Here is an 18,166-nt window from a genome sequence, read left to right on the forward strand (position 1 = left end):
ACACAATACCAAGTATTATAAAACCTTTTGGTTCTGTGGACCGGGTAGACTTTTTTCCAAGCCTCATAATCCTAATGCCAATTAACATAACCCCAAATCCAATAAAAACTATTTTTTTCCCCAAACGTCTCAATGTAAACGTTCATATTTTCCTCAATTGAGCAAGTTTGGGTTTAGCCCCACTTGATGAACTGGAAATGTAAATCTTTATCCGTCAGTGGCTCAAAATTCTGCGAGCCAAGTGATTCATGAGTAATTAGATTGATGCAGGGATGACAGCTTTACAGATGTCACAGTCATATCTGACCTTTTAATTGGCCCAAAGCTAAGGTAAGGAAGGGTAATTGGTTTAGTTTGTTTATTTTACTGGCACACTGGATATGTAGGTACACACTTGTCGTCAATACAAATTGATAACACTGAATTACATCACTGCGACCTAGAAGGACACGGGAAAATACAGGGACAATTATCCACTGATATTTCATATGCGACTGCAACTCCAACCAAAAATTTTATAACACTTGATACAGGCATAAGTTAGTAGTTACTGATTGACAGTTATAGCGCAACATGAACGGAACAAAGCTAATAATGAAACGGCAGCAAACTTGAAAGATCCATGCAATTGTTGAAGATGAAACCAGCACTTGAGTTCATTATCAATGTTAATTTTGAGAGAAAAAGAATCTTAAATTAATCTATTTCTGTCACATTTGTCAAATGTCCAACACTTTCAACTTGCTCTCCTCCTTCTCAGTAAGTGGCTCATTGTTTACAATTTTATTATGCAAGCGGTGGTGTTTTCCAATGCCCAGCTTGGGCAAGCCTCTGTTCAGACCTTCCAGCAGCACACAGGACTTACACAGCATCTGACTGGAGATATAGCCACACTTGCTGCAGGTCCCTTGCACAGGCATCTTCACACCCTCCCGTATAGAAAGAGTCTCTCCCGAATGGATGATATCAATGATGGCGCTGGAACGAATGCTCTCCAGATCTTTTAAAAAGGTCCGTGCATAACCACGATAGGCGTTGGGAGAGTAGATGCATTCAGTGGAGAAGTAGTCCAACTTTTTGAAATAAGCGTACAAAACTATCTCTTTCTCGTAGGCGTATTTGAGAGGCTTGCAGCGTGGTACGACCCCGTCGCCCTCGCTGTTCGTGGAGATGGCAGTACAACGCCGCAGGCGGGCTATGTCCCCTCGCAAGACATTCATCAGTACCGTTTCGGCTACGTCATCGGCATTGTGACCTGCGCAAACACACAACACATTACCATTCACTGAAATGAAATTACATATTGTACTGTACTAGAATATGCAGGCCCACCTCAATAAATGAGAACGCTATGGAAATTATTTATTTATTTCAGTAGTTCAATTCAAAAAGTGAACCTCATATACATAATGTAGTGAAATCCAATCCAACAACTATCACCAAAACAACTAAATTAATATTATAGTACCTAATTTTTCTCAGAAAGGGATACTATAACACAGCATAACGGTTACTATTGTGCTTGTAGTGGTGTAAAATGTAACTGTGAACTGAACCTTTTAAAGTAGTAAGAATGAGGTAACCAAAATATTTCAAACTGCCCCCATTATGATGCAGCGCACTTTGACACCACTTCAAACTACAACTGCAATAATAAACTGACCTACTGGGTACCAGTGCACCTGTATCAGTGGCCATTGAACAGGTACATCTCAGTAAATCATGAAATATTTGACTCTTAAGTGTGTGTGTAGTGCATCTCTATAATGAGTTTCCCTTTTTGACTTGAAATACACAACTAAGTTAGACTTTTGAGACTATTCCAATTTATTGAGCTGCACCTGTAAAAGTTACATTTGGAGTTACCTGTGCAGATCTTGTCGACTTTGAGCATGACAGCTCCTCTATCCAGTGCCTGTCGTCTAAACACGCCACAAAAGGTGCAGTTATTTTTCCGTCCCACTTGCTTCACGATAGCATCCATACTCCAGCCATACAGCTCCTCGTACGACACTATCTTCAGCGGAAGCCCATACTGTTGCTGGTTCCTCTTCACCGTCTCCAAAGAGTCATCTCTATAACCGGTGATGCCCTCATCCACAGAGAGAAGCATGAGCTCCAGGCCGTACGAGTACCTCTCGTTCAGGAGCTTCATCACGTGCGCGAGAACCGTGGAGTCTTTGCCACCAGATGCGGCAATCCCAACGGTCTCGCCGGGTTTGAATAAATTCGCTGCCACGATGGTTTGATGCACCTCCTCCTCAAAGGCCCAGAAGAAGCACTCCTTACACAGCGAGTGGCCCGTTTTTGGACGTTTCAGCATAGCACGCTTCTCCACGCAGCTGCTGCACTGGACAGGCATCTTTGCTGTTGGGAGATGAAAATGTGTTTACAACGCCAATGAACATGCAACATGTTGCCACTCATTTCCATAAACCTTTGTTACATTGTACATATACCCCTACTTTAAAATTGTGATGAACATACAAACATCTTAACTATTGTACAACTCTGGCAAAAATGATGGATTATTGTCTTTATAAATTTTGTTTTTATACAGTCACCTCCAAAAGAATTTGAATGGCAAGGTCAGTTCCTTTGTTTTTGTTGTATACTGAAGACATTTGGGTTTGAGCTCAAAAGATGAATATGAGACAAAGGTTCATTATTCCAGCTTTCATTTCATGGTATTTACATCGAGATGTGTTAAACAACTCAGGAGAGAGCACCTTTTGTTTGAAGCCACCCACTTTTCAAGTGAGGAAACGTATTGGTACAGACATTACTAAATGAACTTCAAGTGAATAACATTTAATATTTGGTGGCATAACGCTTACTTGCAATAACTGCATCAAGCCTGCGACCCATTGATTTCACCAGACTGTTGCATCCTTCATTTGAAATGCTTTTCCAGGCCTATACTGCAGCCTTTTTCCAGTTCTTGTTGGTTTATGGGGGTTTCTCCCTTCAGTCTCCTCTTTAGGAGGTAAAATGCATGCTCTATTTGGTTAAGGTCCGGTGATTGACTTGGCCAGTCTAAGACCTTCCACTTTTTCTCCCTGATGATGTCCTTTGCTGTGTTGGCAGTGTGTTTGGAGTATTTATCTTGTTACGTGATGAAGCTTCTCCAGATTAGTTTGGATGCATTTTTCTGTAAATTGCAGAAACAGCCATGCAAGCCCAAACCATGACATTCCCGCCACCATGCTTTACAGATGAGGTTGTGTGTTTTGGACCATAAGCAGATCCCTTCTTTCTCCATACTTTGGTCTTTCCATCACTTTGGTAGAGATTAATCTTAGTCTCACCAGTCCAGAAAACCTTTTTGCGGCTCACCTCTGTACTTCTTTGCAAAATCCAATCTGGCCTTCCAATTATTTTTGCTGATGAGTGGTTTGCATCTTGCGGTATGGCCTGTATATTTCTTCTCTCAAAGTCTTCTTCAAACAGTGGATTGTGATACCTTCACCCCTGCCCTGCGGAGGTTGGCAAACCATTTTGTCTGGCAATTTACAGAAAAATGCATTTGAACTACTCAGGATAAGCTTCATCATGTAACAAGACAATTAACCCAAAACACACTGCCAATACTTTTGGACGGAACTGTAGATCTTTAGTACAATGTCGATCAAATTAGATTGTGTGATCAAAATGTAGAGTTACAACATTCTTTACCTATTACTGAGCAGCCCTCACTCAAATGTATTTCTTCGGTTGGGGCGTTGTCAAAGATTAAAGTATATTCAAAGAAAAGACCACACTATTTACGACGTGTACATTTAGAAGAAACTGGTAACAATAAAGACCCCTATGCTTGAGTGTAGAGACAAGACCCACTTTAAACATGTTTTATAACACTAAAATTAAGTGTAACACTACGTTCTGTCGCCATTTCGAGTGTATACTAGACAACTGATTCGTTTAAATTGACCAAAAGATTCACTATGTAACAGTACTCCAGCCCGATCGAGCAATTTAAGCTAAAGTGAAGTCTCGTTCATAGAAAACGTTTCATACCGTTCAAGCAGAGTCTGGGTTCAGGGTGAATGGAAAGATTAGCACCAAAAAAAATAGCACAAATGTGAATCTCTGTAGCTAAATTTAGGCGTAGTAGAAAAATTAGCACATTTGTAAGTCCATACTGTCTAGCTGAGTTTGTCTTCCATTGGCTCTTCTTCGCGGATTAATTCGCCTCAACTTCCAACAGCGCGCCCTATCGTTGACGCCATGAAAGACCTACGACAGTGGTTCTCAAACGTTTTACACCCAGTTACCACCCTCAAGAAATACTTAGTTCGCCAAGTATCACCATAATGACCAACATTAAAATACGTTAACGTAGTAGCCCCAAGTGTCCATCAAAAAGGAGGCGATATTTTCCCCCTAATTATATTATATTATATTATATTATATTATATTATATTATATTATATTATATTATATTATATTATATTATATTATATTATATTATATTTGACTAAAATGTTTTGCACGTAAAAGTTGAACGAATAGTCTACTTAAATAAAGTCAATGTTTAAAAACAAACAGTTCCTAAATGGAAATGCACTGTACTTAAACAAAACTTAAATACAACAGAATTGTACTTAAAAATGTACTATAGTTGAAAAGTGAAACAAAAGGAACTGCACATGAAAAGTGAACAATGGACTGTACTGAAATAAAACACACAGTTTGAAGATTAACAATGCATTTAAATATAGGAAAAAATACTTGAATAATGATAAGATTGAAATATGTTGCACATAAAAGTTAAATGAATATTCTACTTGAATAAATGCTTAAAAACAAACAGTCCTAAAGGATAAAATGAAAGTGCGTTGCGCTTAAAAGTTCAATTCAACTGAGCTGTATTTAAAAATGTAATATGCTTGAAAAGTTGACTCATTGGGACTGTACATGAAAAGGGAACAATTTACTTTACTGGATTAAAAAATAATAATAATTAAGTCACTGTAACATTATGCAGAGTTTGAACATTTCCACTGTGCCTAAATATAGGAAAATTAAAAAGTATTTAAATAATGATTTTATTCAAATATATTACACATAAAAGTTAAATACATATTCTACTAAAATAAATGTTTAAAAACAAACAGTTCCTAACGATTCAATGCAATTGCATTGTACAAAAAAAATAAAAATACAGCTGAGCTGTACTTAAAAAATGTAGAATTCTAAAAAGTGAAAAAAGGAACTGCACATGAAAAATTAACAATGTACTGTACTGCATTAAAAAAAATTAAGCCACTGTAACAATATTCACAGTACACTGCTTCAATATGTTGTACGACAATAATTAAAAAAAAAAAAAAAATTAAAAACACATCAATTTGAAGCTTCCTGTGCTTTGGCTATGGACGTACCAAAGGAATCAATGGTGGACTTTTTTCCCCGTTTTCGTACAAAAAAAACAAAAAAATCCACTGGTTTGTCCTGAAAAGTTATGTGTTCTATTGTAAAATGAGTCAGTCGGTTGTCTGTTGCGTCATTTGTATTTTAAGGGGCCACTGTGCATGCAATTCAGAGATTATTTTGCATACTACTGGAGGGACTCTGTTGGTATGTGACCCACTCTGCGAATCACCGCCCGGTAGGATATGGTCATTTCACATCGTGATTACGCAGTAAATCTGTCAAGGATATCCTCATAATAAGTATCTGTAACAAATTACGAACGATAGATCTTTTCAAACTACAAATACAGTATTTGCTGTGATTATGAATTTACTCCTGTATTAGTGGATGTTAGTGATAGACTACGGCAATTTACACAGAAATTGGGGTTACTGAGAACCGCTGTGTTGAGTACAAGCCTACATTAAAATCATCTGAGATGGTGACGTACAGTCTGATCATTTTCACAGAACAGACTCACTTGACTTGGAGAAATGTAAGCAAGAAGGAATTTATTCAGTTGCTTTAAAGGATTCACTTCTGCAACAGTTGAAATAGGTTGGCCTATCGGTGCAGTTTGCAACTAATGAGCGAAATAGTCATTGCTGGATGGGAGTAAGCTTGCAGAGGTCAAGGTTCATGCTAGGAAATACTCATAAGCTTAGTTGACAGGGTGAAAAGCACCCCTCTGATGCCACTGCATGTCTCTGATGCGCCGAACCGACTGGATCTGTGGAGTCTGGGCGCCAAACTCCATGTTGTCCTTATACTCGCCCTTCTCAAACAGGTACTGGTAGCCTCTGTAGCCTGGATACTGGTAGCCCACCCAACTGGCGTGTCAGGAGCACACGAGGAAACAGATAAGGATTAGTTTGAAGCTGTTAGGGGGTAGTGACAGAAGGATGGACTTGGACTCACGTGCCGCTCTGAACCCGAACAGAGGAGACCCTTTCCTGGTAGCCATGTGCATGAAAGCTGGGGACATCATCATCGATGATTTCTATCTTCTTCCCTGCAAAGCTGGGATTTTCATAAAGGACAATCTTGTGCTCCTGGCTATCCTGAGGAACAAAATGAAGCATTAGCACAGTTTAGGTGTTACGTTTTTCATTCTGGGGAAAAGATGATGTCATCCTCACACAATAACACTGAATAATCAGTAATAATAATCAAATCATTGATTTATTATTATTATTATTGTTATTATTATTATTATTAGGGTGTACCCTGCCTCTTGCCCAAAGTTAGCTGAGATAGGCAAGACAGATATAAAGTATATGACAGTTTATTTTATTATTATTATGATTTATTTGTCTTATTTTCTTCTCTCCATCTAAATGAATGTAATATTTAAATTAGAATTGTTAATATTTTCTATTCATGATTATTCTCTCTTCTCATATAGCTATTACGAAATGTATCGTGCGTGTTCATACTGTTTTCTTATCTGACTCATGTTTAAAGAGGCTGTACAGCTGTACAACAGGACAGTTGTACAAAGGAAATGCTTGTTAAGTTACAGTTTTTAAAAAATTAAGAAAAAATAGATTTAATTTTTTATTTTTTTAAGTCCACTTTCTCACCACTTTAATTGGTCGCAATGCAACAATGGTGTCGCTGCGCCTGCTGTTGGTCCAGGAATCCCAGCGAGGATACTCCCCCTTCTCAAACACATACTGCTCGCCCTTGCAGTCTGCCTGCTCATATCCCACCCATCTGAGAGGATTTGGGAGACAGAGATGCATGGTTGTGTTCAGAGGTAAAACCACATAAATAGTCTTCCTCTTAAATTAGAGTCTGTCTCGAAAGCCACACTCACGGCCCACAAAGCACCAGTATGGAGCCCACTTTCTCCACGCCTGCTTCCTTGAGGTTGTTACAGGCGCCAGTCAGCTCATGGCACCGTCCCTGGAAGTTTTCCTGCTCATAGATAACCAGCTATGGGGCGATCGCAGAAAGCGGGGAAGAATATCAAATCATGAATATGTTTTTGACTGTCAACTGAAGAGCGAAATCCTGTCACACGGACCCAAGGGTTTTTTTTTTGTTTGTTAAATGTCACCTTGAGTGCACTGGAGCCTGGCTGCTGCTGCTTGGATGCAGGGTTCTGGTGGTCTGTGGCCATAATCAATCGATAGGCAAAGATGAAACTGAAACAGAAACATACCAAAGCTACTTTTATCACTGTTACTAAATAAATCTGCACATATAAACGTGTAAAACCTGTCTGAAATATAAGATGGAGTGAAGGGGGATATTCTCAAATTCATTTTCGATTACATTTTCAAATCTGATATGCAGCAGGATGGATAGATTTAAAGCCCCCAAATATTGTCATGCTGGTCACATTTCTAGTGATTTTCAAAATGTTGATTAGCCGCATTTACACTCCTACAGAGCCAAGCAATTTTTCATTCATTCATTCATTCATTCATCTGCCGTCCCGCTTATCCACACTAGGGTCACGGGGGTGCTGGAGCCCATCCCAGCAATCTTCGGGCGAGACCCTGAACAGGTCGCCAGCCAATCGCAGGGCAAGCAATTTTTTCAATTCCTAATAATTTTTGAAAACACACCTTTTAATAGTTTAATTCATAGTTTCATTTGAATAATTACATGTGCAACGATCATTTCGGAGCACATGATTAAGGAACTGAGGAGGAACATGATCATTTCATGTGTAGAATTGACATATACAAAAAGTTATATACTAGTTGAGATTGACCGCGCGAAAGCATTCTAAATAACTACATATTTAGAACATTGGATAAGCATGTTCACTCAAAAAAAAAGGATGGCTGCAGATGATTCAAAAGTGGTAAACTGAATTTATTGTCCCCTCTTCTCCTTTAAAATAATAGAATCATGTTAATTTAGCACATTTTAATCATGTGCAAATGATGGACATGTTATTTCATTCATTCATAATTTTTGGACATGGAAACAGCTACTGCTTACAGACTTTTTCTACTTTCTTCTGGCAATTCCAACTCAAAGATACCCATTTACCAAATAAAAGTTAACTTTAACATAAAATTTGGCCATCAATGTGAAAACCTTTGATGTGACTTTAACGAGAGAAACCGGTTTCTGTGTCCAAACAGAAGTAGAGCAATTCATTAGTCTAAGATTAAACCTAAAAATGCTGCAGAAACTGCACACGGAAATGGCTATTAAAATACAAAATAATTGAGATGAGGTCTTACCAGTGCCAGTCTGTACCAGTGTGGTCGTGATGGTGTGCTGCGCTCAATATATACGGGAAACGCAGGCGTGGAAACTGCCAACATTACCCACCGTGACTATGCCAGCCTGCAGAGAGGCCTGCCATAGGCCAGGCACACTGAGTTTGAGGGGTCACTGCGTAAACTCACACCCCCCACAAAGTAATTTCATTAGTTGTCAGTTTTGTCCAGCCAGTCATTGTTCAATATCCCCATGATTCAGCACAAACAGTGCCAAGAGGTCCCCACCCACAATGAGCGAGAGAGTAGAGTGAGCATTATGTTATGGGTTTGTGGAAGATATTGCATGAAAAGTTATTTTTCATAACTCAAGGTAGCAATATAAATAAAGTAAATGTGTATGCAAATTGTGGTTTGCAGGTAAGCAGCAAAATCAAGTTAAATGACTTCGTACAATCAAGCACACAACATATTACTTACTCATTAAATTATTTTATATTACTATATAGAATAGTGCATTTCGCCACAAATGTAATACATATATAATACAATACAATGTTAGATGCCGGTATTCTTTTTTCAATTTAATATAAAAATACGTAAAATTGCATTATTTTGTATTCTTAAACATCATGCATTGTACTCCAACTAAACATCTGAAGTCCTCTGTGATGCTCAACTGTCTCATGGCTTCATGGAACTTTAGATTCTATTTTATGATATTCTACGAATTGGTGCTTGCGTGTGTCTCGTTCACACGGTTAAGTACTTCCACTACTAAGATTGAGCATAGAACTGGAGATGCGTAAACACAACACTTCATCATGATATTTACTGGAACTGCAAACTGCAATGGGGAGCTTGCCGTACGCTCTGTGACGTGATGGTACACGTCTCATGTAGTTTGTGCATGTATGTTTACAAACTGAGTTTCCCCTCAAAGGACCACAAAGGGGTGGCACGGTAGCCGACATGCATGTCTGCCTCACAGTTCTGAGGACCGGGGGTCAAATCCGGCCTCGCCTGTGTGGAGTTTGCATGTTCTCTCCGTACCTGTGTGGGTTTTCTCCGGGTACGGCGGTTTCCTCCCACATCCCAAAAACATGCATGCGAGGTTGATTGAAAAAAACTCTAAATTGCCCGTAGGTGCGATTGGCTGGCGACCGGTTCAGGGTGTACACTGCCTCTCGCCCAGAGTCAGTAGGGATAGGCTCCAGCACGCCCGTGACCCTAGTGCGGTTCGGAAAACGGATGGATGGATGGACCACAAAGGATTCTTCTTAATTTGTGGTCTGGCAATGGTGTGGTAGAAATCAGGAAAAAGTTTCACCATTCTGCCAGATTTGAGTTATATTTCGCGATTATACTTTTGCCATAAAAACTCCCTGTTCATAAAGGCTGAATATGTTTTACTATGTAGAATATGTTAACTAGTGTTAATCCTCCTTATCCTAGATGCTTGAAACAAGTAAATTTTTTTTTAAAAAAGTCCAAAAGCCCATCAGACTGTGACCTCCAACAAGGTGATCAAGATGATCACCAACACCTTCTTGTTTTTGACCCTTGATCTCTCCTAGAATATTGTTGCATTGTCTTTTGTGTAACTTGCAACTTATAGATGTTTTGCCCTCTGTACAGAACATGCTCAAGATTGATTGTAGTCACTGGTGTTTGGAAGACAATGTACTGCAGAGGGGATCATCGCAGGACACATTTGGCACAGGCAAGTGGACACACATTACTTTGGGGCAGGTGCTCAAGCCCAAAAAAAAAAAAAAAAGGGCACCCAATGCCAAAATGATTGATACAATTGAGAAAAAAACAGTAGCATATATTTAATTTATGTACAGTATTCATTTCTTTTAATGCAATCAACACAGACAATAATTAACAAAGGAGGTGACTATTAACAAACAGGGTTTTGTGATATACAAAAATGAAACCAGGAGAAATCACTTTGGAACCTTCTTTTTCCATGATGAGTTAACCTATAACCTGAACAACTGAACTTTTTTTTTTTTTTTTTTTTTGGACAGGGGAAATAAAAATAAATAGAATTTCTTTGGAGATGAATATTTGTTTAGGGGGGCTAGGACAATGAACTTTTGCCATTGATACTTACTACCAAATATTGGGGAGAAGGGAGTATTTAGGGGGGCTGAAGACCCCCTAAAATAGGCCTAGCGATATCAGTGGGCTGTAGCAAAAAGGGCGGAAAAGGGCATGTGCTTGAGCACCACTTAGAGTCTGTGTGTGCACGTGCCTGCTTGGAGGTGTCGTCATGTTGATTGTCATCTAAAGATGACGTTATCGGATGTTATGAGTTGCCACCTGAGCGGCTTTCGGCTGAGTCACATTTTCAAATTGGAATTTTGATGATTGGCTTACAAAAGGTCTTCACAATGTTAGTGACTGATCAATTGGACAATGAGAACTCGAGGGGAATGTGGCGCACCATGTTTTAATAGCAAGCTTACAAACTGTTTGATACCGTTTCCATGCTGTTGACAATGCTAATCACATATGAACAGAATACAGTACATTGTGGCCTCTCTTTATGCTATGCAAAAGTGGAAGACTGAAATAATTTCACATACAGTAAGATGTTTACCTTCTAGTTATTCCCGTGGGATTGTCTACAATGTTGACATCACCTACTCTTTGACTAATTACAAGAGCATTTAACAACCACCAATTCCAAGTCAAATAACTTTTATTGGCCACTTAAACATATATGGCACTCCTCTGTGGGGGTAAGCAGCATTTGTCGTGGTTAGTGAAGGCAGAGGACAGGCTCTATGTGGAGCTTGGGAGAGTCTGGGTGGGAAGCAGGTTAGGATCCCGCTCAGCTGGCCCCACCTTTGGCAGATGGAGCAGGGGGTGCCGGAGCAGGAGGTGCCGGAGTGGGATCTGGGTCCGGACCGGGAGCTGGAGCCGGGTCTGGAGCAGAGAAACAGCCCCTCTTGTGCCACTGCATGTCCCGCACACGTCGGACAGACTGGATCTGGGGTTCAGGGGCCTCCCAGTCATTCCAGTGCTTGAAATCCCCTAGTTCAAAGATAAACTGGCGCCCCCTGTAGCCTGGGTACATGTAGCCCACCCATCTGGAGAAGTGGAACATACGCAGAATGTGAACTGCAAAAATAACAACAGACTATCAAGAGCATTTATAGAAAGGCAGGAGAGTTCTTACGTTCCATTGAGAGCTTTGACGCTTGCTACGCGATCTTGAAAACCGTGGCCCCACAAACTGGGGACATCATCATCAATAATCTCCATCTTTCTACCCGTAAATCCAGGGTTCTCAAACAAGTGTAGCTTGTGGTCAGCCCCATCCTGAAGATGGGTGACAGAAACAGATAGTGACATGGCAAATACAATAACTGTTTAAGATTCCCATAGCTATGTATTGACACTTATACCCACCACTTTGAGTGGCCTTATAGACAAGAGGGAGTAGCTATTCTGACTGTTGGTCCACGTGTCCCAACGAGGGTACTGGCCTTTCTCCAGAATAAACTGCTCCCCTGTGAAGCCATGCCGATCATAACCCACCCATCTGTGGGTGGAAAAAGGAGAACAAAGACAGTATGATTAAGTCGACACATTTCATCGTGTGTTTATAATGAGAGTGCATTTTCAATTTTCAGCCTTTCTAAAGATTACTTACGGCCCAGATTCAACTATCACTGAGCCGACCTTCTGGAGGCCCTTCTCGAGTACATCTTTGCACTCTGCTGAGAACTCGGCCTTGCTTCCCTGGAAGTTCTCAAATTCAAACAGCACCACCTGTGTCACAGAGAAAGGGGGCTTTGAAGCATTCATGAAAAGTGAGTTCAGCCGCTTAGAAGAAGGATGCTTTCAAGTATGAATAGATGTATGGCGTCATTGGCATGTGCATACATGTTCTCATCATAAATCTGCTATTCCAGTACCTTGTATGTGGCTGCTGCTCCACCCTGGCTCTTCCCTGCAGCCAGCTGCTCTGGGGCACTCTGCTGTTCTGACATTCTTCCAATCACGCCTCCACTTTTTAGTTAACACACACGCAGCAAGAAATACCATTGGCTACGATGCATATATTGGTAAACGGGAGCGCACAGAATGACATTCTAATGTCCCAATCGGCATTCGAATATGTTTAGGTATATGAGAGTTGTGTGGATAAAATCTGATTCAACATAAAACGAGTGAATCACACATGGTATTAAATATATATATGAATGTGAATGTTTATATCAAATCAACACCAAGTATATTTGACTCAAACAATGAATGACTAAATAGCATGATGTAAGAATTCTCCATTAATGTTCACTGATGGAGTATCCAACACCCAACTTTTAGAACTACTACTCCAATTACTATTGATCACTGTATCCGGATGGAGACTTTACCTGGGTATGCCTGCTTAGAAGTGGTGCTGTCCCTCTTATTCAATGCCACTTGGTGTTTGGTGGGGTTGAGCCATTGGAAGGCAGTGACAGGGGGGTATTTATGGTTTATTTCTGGCCACAACAGCAGAAAAGGGGGAGCTGTTGATACAGCAAGTCTGTCGCTCACATTGTGTCCATAACGATGCCTCTCAATAGGCAGCTGTGTTGGCACAGACTGCACTGCCTGTTCGCCTGCCTGCCAACCAACCAACACTGTGCGCAGGCATGAGGAGAGAGAGCCAAGAGGATTGCGCAAACAGCTTCACTCAGCATTAACACACAAGGACACAATCAGGCTTGGCTGCGCCATAGCTCCTCACAAAATCTGAACGGTGTTTTTAAGACCAAATCAGAGAGACTTGGACAGCATATTTTTCAAACTAAACAATATTACAAAAGATTTTTTGAAACCCATGGTGGTTGGGGTCAGTGAACAAAAGTTAAGATGTGACAGTAGTGCAAATCAAGTATAGATTTTTTTTTATTATTATGAATTGATTTACTTGAGGACACTGGCCAGAACACAGTATATTATCCATCAGTACTTTCAAATAAAAAAAAAAAAGAGATCACGACATATAAAAGAAATCCCAAATTCATGTTAAACATCATGTACATACCCCCCCCCCCCCCCCCCCCAAAAAAAAAAAAAAAAAAAACAGGGACAATCAACCAAAAGACTTGATCCACATGACCAATGAGGTCAGTGCTGCCGTGCATCAAGTGACGAAGTGCTTTAGAGATGTGAATGAGTCAATGGCAACAATACGTGGAAAATTACAGCTAAATGTATGGAGCCATAAATGTTTTGCCCAGAAAGAATGGAGCAGACAAAGTATCCCACTCCTTGAGTTGTGTGATCTAACTTCTTGTGTCTCTAGGCTGGTCGCTTTGAGCAAAGCCTGATGGTAAAAATTGTGCGCACACATGGGGTTGAAGGAACATACATTGTCAGAGCGTTCAGGAGTGTGTGACAATAGTTAGGTACTCTATGGCTTTTGATGGATGCTTGCAATTTATCAAGAGGGAAGGAACATGATTAGTGTTTTCATATAAAACTGAAATAAAGTATTTGTGCTGTTAAGGAGTGTTCATGATGCCTCCCATCTCTCTCCCACAAAGACAAAATATATTTAAACAAAAACGTGACACTAACATTGAGGAGCATATATCAAAGCAAGGCATTGGAGCCTCTATTGTAATGAAACAACATATTTTCTCCTAAAAACTCTCTCTGTCATAGTAAAACATACAAATATAACATCTCATGATTACTTACATGATATACATTCCATCTAATAATGTGGTAAGCAGCTTTTAAAGTTCAACAAGGAACCATTAGTATCTGAAATATTGTCCCATGGCAATGCTTGTGTGACATCCGATCAATGACTGATGACACAAAGACAACATATACACAACCACTGATTTGTACGTATTAGACAAGTATAGGAACCAAATATAAATCTTGTATTGTCCCGGATGGCTCTCCAGCATGCGGTCAATTGTGCAGTGGTCCCTCAAGTTAACCATTTCTTGACATGTCGCCTGACATGAAATTACTCATCCCCCTCTCCCAAAACTACTCTGGTCCCTACTGAAGTTTTCACAAAGTTTCACTCTCTGAGTAGAGGAGGCCACACGTGTAAAGGAAAGGGAAATGTAAGCAGAGCAGCTGGGTGCATTTTGTGTGTGTTATTTTTCATGTGCCCCCATCTTGTTTATATTTTTGCAAATATTCTCTATAAAAGGCACCATGCAGGATGATCAACGCAGACAGAGAACCAAAAGAAGAAAAACATCCTCAGCAGCAGACTTCCCCTCCATCTCTCCGAGTCGAACGTTAAGGCCTCTGTTTCTTATAGATCCGTTTCACAAGGCAACCTTGGGGAGACAGACGAGTGTTAAAAATGAATACCTTGATAAACTGTTGTTAAAGGTCCCATATTTTGGCTATTTAGACAGCCACAGAGTGACTCTTTAACATGGACTTAGTATAAAAGTGTCAATTTCATTTTTAAAAAAAACACCATGGTCATAAGAATGCCAAAAATGCCCATCTGACAGCTACTTCTGTTTGAGATACTTTTGTAGACGCTTTTTCCATATTTGGCTAAGACTTTCTTTTGATTGGTTGCCTCCATGGAGAAGACCCACTTATGAGAGCATGTGTTTGTTATGTTGACAGCACTGGCTCAGGAGCGGAGAGGTAGGCGGACATCTTCGCTAGTGACGTAGATAAACTTGAGAAAAAAACCTGATTTCGGGACTCTCGACAGAAAAACGTCTGGAACTCAGGAATGCATGCATCCATCCATTTTCTTCCACTTATCCGAGGTCGGGTCGTGGCAGCAGTAGCTTAAAGCAGGGACGCCCAGACTTCTCTCTCCCCAGCCACTTCCCCCAGCTCTTCCGGGGGGATCCCGAGGCGCTCCGAGGCCAACTGGGAGACATAGTCTCTCCAGTGTGTCCTGGGTCGTCCCCAGGGTCTCCTCCCAGTGGGACGTGCCCGGAACACCTCACCAGGGAGGTGTCCGGGAGGCATCCGAATCAGATGCCCAAGCCACCTCATCTGGCTCCTCTCGATGTGGAGGAGCAGCGGCTCTATTTCGTGATCCTCCTGGATGACCGAGCTTCGCGCCCTATCTCTAAGGGAGAGCCCGGACACCCTGCGGAGGAAACTAATTTCGGGCCACTTGTCTTCAGGATCTTGTTCTTTCGGTCACGACCCACAGGTGAGGGTAGGAACGTAGATCAACCGGTAAATTGAGAGCTTAGTCTTTCGGCTTAGCTCCTTCTTCACCACAACGGACCGATACAAAGTCCGCATCACTGCAGACGCCGCACAGATCCACCTGTTGATCTCATCCCTGACTTGAAGAGGGCACGCCACTCTTTTCCGACTGAGGACCATGGTCTCAGATTCGGAGGTGCTGATTCTCATCCCAGTCGCTTCACACACGGCTGGGAACTGCTCCAACGATAGTTGGAGATCACGGCTTGATGAAGCCAACAGAACCACATCATCTGCAAAAAGCAGAGATGCAATAATGAGGCCACCAAACCAGACCCCTCTACGCCACAGCTGCGCCGAGAAATTCTGTCCATAAAAGTCGGTGACAAAGGGCAGCCTTGGCGGAGTTCAACCCTCACCGGACCCTCCTCTCCAGCACCCCTGAATAGACCTTACCAGGGAGGCTGAGGAGTGTGATCCCCCTGTAGTTGGAACACACCCTCTGGTTCCCCTTCGTAAAAAGGGAGACCACCACCCCAGTCTGCCAATCCAGAGGCACTGTCCCCGATGTCTACGCGATGTTGCAGAGGCATGTCAACCAGGACAGCCCTACAACATCCAGAGCCTTTAGGGAGTCCGCGCAAATCTCATCCACCCCCGAGGCCTTGCCACCAAGGAGCTTTTTAACCACCTCGGTGACCTCAACCTCAGATAGGAGAGCCCGGAAATTAGGACTGTGTGGACGATTTAAATTTTATATGTCACATGTTTACTGAGGGACCATAGAGACAATATTACATCTCAAATACTATAAAAATGTAGTTTGGCAAAATAAATTACCTTTAAATGTTTAAAAAGAGAAAAAGAATGCATTCTGTCACCTTTTTTTACTTAGCTTTCATTCTCATATTGACTCAAGCGCTTCTTGGACTTGAGCTCTTTCAACCACTGGGGTGATTCCTCCTCACTGATAATAAAAAAACACAAAAGTGAAAACGACAGCATGCCAAAAAAAAACGTGTTTCTCAAAGCTGGCATTGCTTACCCATTTTCTTTCCCACTAGCAGGGAGAAGTACACGAGCAGCCCGAGGCAGGAAGGGCGATTTAGGGGAGCGAGAAGCAAGGGAAGGAGACGGCGCATCAGTTTGATTGTCAGAGTCGCTCCTCTTCTTCAACTGGACCTAGCAGCAGAAATTCAATATATTTAGATGGAACAAAAGTCCTGACAGTGAGTCCTTTTAGTAGATTTCCCCCACTTAGTCCAATATTGACCTTTAAAGCTTGAGAGTCCACCCCAGGGAACAGGGCAATCCTTTGTGGCTGAGAAGCAAAAGCAGCAGCAGCATCTGCTCCTGTGGCCTGCTCCTCAGAGTCTACTTCATCCATTTTATGCTCAACCTTTTCCTCTGTCAGGGAAACACAATATAAGCCAATTTACAAGTAGAATACCATTAACATTAGGACTAGGGCTGCATGATATGGGTCAAAACCATTATCTCGATATTTCTAGGCTATATTGCGATACCTGATACAGTATATCTCGATATTCTGATTTCTCCTGTAAATCACTACATAAGTGTTAAAATCAACCCTTTGATTCAGAGATGCCAACCCCTATCATCACATCTCAGGTACATTCTGGATATTTTGTCAAGAACATTTTGATTTTGTCAGGAACATTTTGCGCCAAAACAACCATGTCACCAATGCTAATATTTGCTTTATATTTTTATATTTTCGTCTTTTGATTTGTTTTGAGTGACAAAATATTGACAGATTCTTTTTTTTTTTTTTAAACTTATTTTCAATTTCAGTTTTAATTTATCCAATACTTTGTCTTGGCACTAAATTGCGAAACATACAATAATGCAGTGACAGTTTTTTTTCCAGAATGACACATTACAATAAATATTGGGTTGTATGGTCCAACAAAGGTAGATTGGAATTTATTTTCTTTAATGACGGTAAATAAAATAGGAATGACATTTTCAGGACTTATTGTGCATATTTCAAAAGTCAAAATCAAAACTCACCACTTTCGCAACACATACAGTAGGCTATAAAATACAATATGTAATATAAAATATGTATGAATTTCATGTGTGTGTGTATATATGTGGGCATGTACTGTATGTGTTTAAATAAATATGTACATGTTTATACATGTAAGTGAGCACTTATATGCTCATTTAGGTGAGTACATGAAATGTCTAGTGACGTAAATGTGTACGATGTATTAATTTGTATCGGAAAATATAAGAATATTGACACAGTTGTACAAATAGGCACTACTCAAAATTATCTGACAGAACTCTACAATGAAAAAGAAATATATTTCTTTTAAAACTAAGTACTCTATTGTGCAAACAAACAAAATGCTGATATTAAAATATTT

At 40.6% G+C, this 18,166-nt stretch overlaps 4 protein-coding genes across 6 annotated transcripts in view; all 4 read right to left on the minus strand.

The window, feature by feature from the left end:
* Positions 1 to 353: 353 nt before the first annotated feature.
* On the minus strand, positions 354 to 4,170 carry ctu1 (cytosolic thiouridylase subunit 1 homolog (S. pombe)). The gene is made up of 3 exons (XM_061671045.1): positions 4,018 to 4,170; positions 1,867 to 2,367; positions 354 to 1,255 (listed from the first exon to the last, which is right to left on the minus strand). The coding sequence occupies exons 2-3, from the start codon at positions 2,360 to 2,362 to the stop codon at positions 720 to 722; spliced, it is 1,032 nt and encodes a 343-aa protein (XP_061527029.1). The 5' UTR covers positions 2,363 to 2,367; positions 4,018 to 4,170; the 3' UTR covers positions 354 to 719.
* A 1,736-nt stretch (positions 4,171 to 5,906) lies between these two features.
* On the minus strand, positions 5,907 to 8,650 carry crybb2 (crystallin, beta B2). Its single transcript, XM_061671046.1, has 6 exons — positions 8,622 to 8,650; positions 7,478 to 7,565; positions 7,235 to 7,353; positions 6,999 to 7,131; positions 6,334 to 6,476; positions 5,907 to 6,245 (listed from the first exon to the last, which is right to left on the minus strand). Exons 2-6 carry the CDS (start codon positions 7,538 to 7,540, stop codon positions 6,077 to 6,079), a joined length of 627 nt encoding a protein of 208 aa, XP_061527030.1. The 5' UTR covers positions 7,541 to 7,565; positions 8,622 to 8,650; the 3' UTR covers positions 5,907 to 6,076.
* Positions 8,651 to 11,329: 2,679 nt separating this feature from the next.
* LOC133399497 (beta-crystallin B3-like) lies at positions 11,330 to 13,581 on the minus strand. The gene is made up of 6 exons (XM_061671048.1): positions 12,998 to 13,581; positions 12,536 to 12,629; positions 12,271 to 12,389; positions 12,027 to 12,159; positions 11,794 to 11,936; positions 11,330 to 11,704 (listed from the first exon to the last, which is right to left on the minus strand). Exons 2-6 carry the CDS (start codon positions 12,608 to 12,610, stop codon positions 11,446 to 11,448), a joined length of 729 nt encoding a protein of 242 aa, XP_061527032.1. The 5' UTR covers positions 12,611 to 12,629; positions 12,998 to 13,581; the 3' UTR covers positions 11,330 to 11,445.
* Positions 13,582 to 13,699: 118 nt separating this feature from the next.
* The window catches only part of LOC133400403 (trichohyalin-like), a 43,352-nt gene continuing 38,885 nt past the window's right edge, over positions 13,700 to 18,166 (minus strand). For 2 of the 3 annotated variants that reach the window (XM_061673028.1, XM_061673026.1), the window contains 4 exons: positions 17,044 to 17,177; positions 16,816 to 16,952; positions 16,652 to 16,737; positions 13,700 to 14,920 (listed from right to left, as the gene is read on the minus strand). In XM_061673028.1, the coding sequence (XP_061529012.1) occupies positions 16,662 to 16,737; positions 16,816 to 16,952; positions 17,044 to 17,177 (347 nt within the window). In that variant the 3' untranslated portion in view covers positions 13,700 to 14,920; positions 16,652 to 16,661. The other variant, XM_061673027.1, reaches the window with a different exon arrangement.

Source organism: Phycodurus eques, chromosome 3 (assembly GCF_024500275.1).
Source record: "Phycodurus eques isolate BA_2022a chromosome 3, UOR_Pequ_1.1, whole genome shotgun sequence".
Classification (NCBI taxonomy): Eukaryota; Metazoa; Chordata; class Actinopteri; order Syngnathiformes; family Syngnathidae; genus Phycodurus; species Phycodurus eques.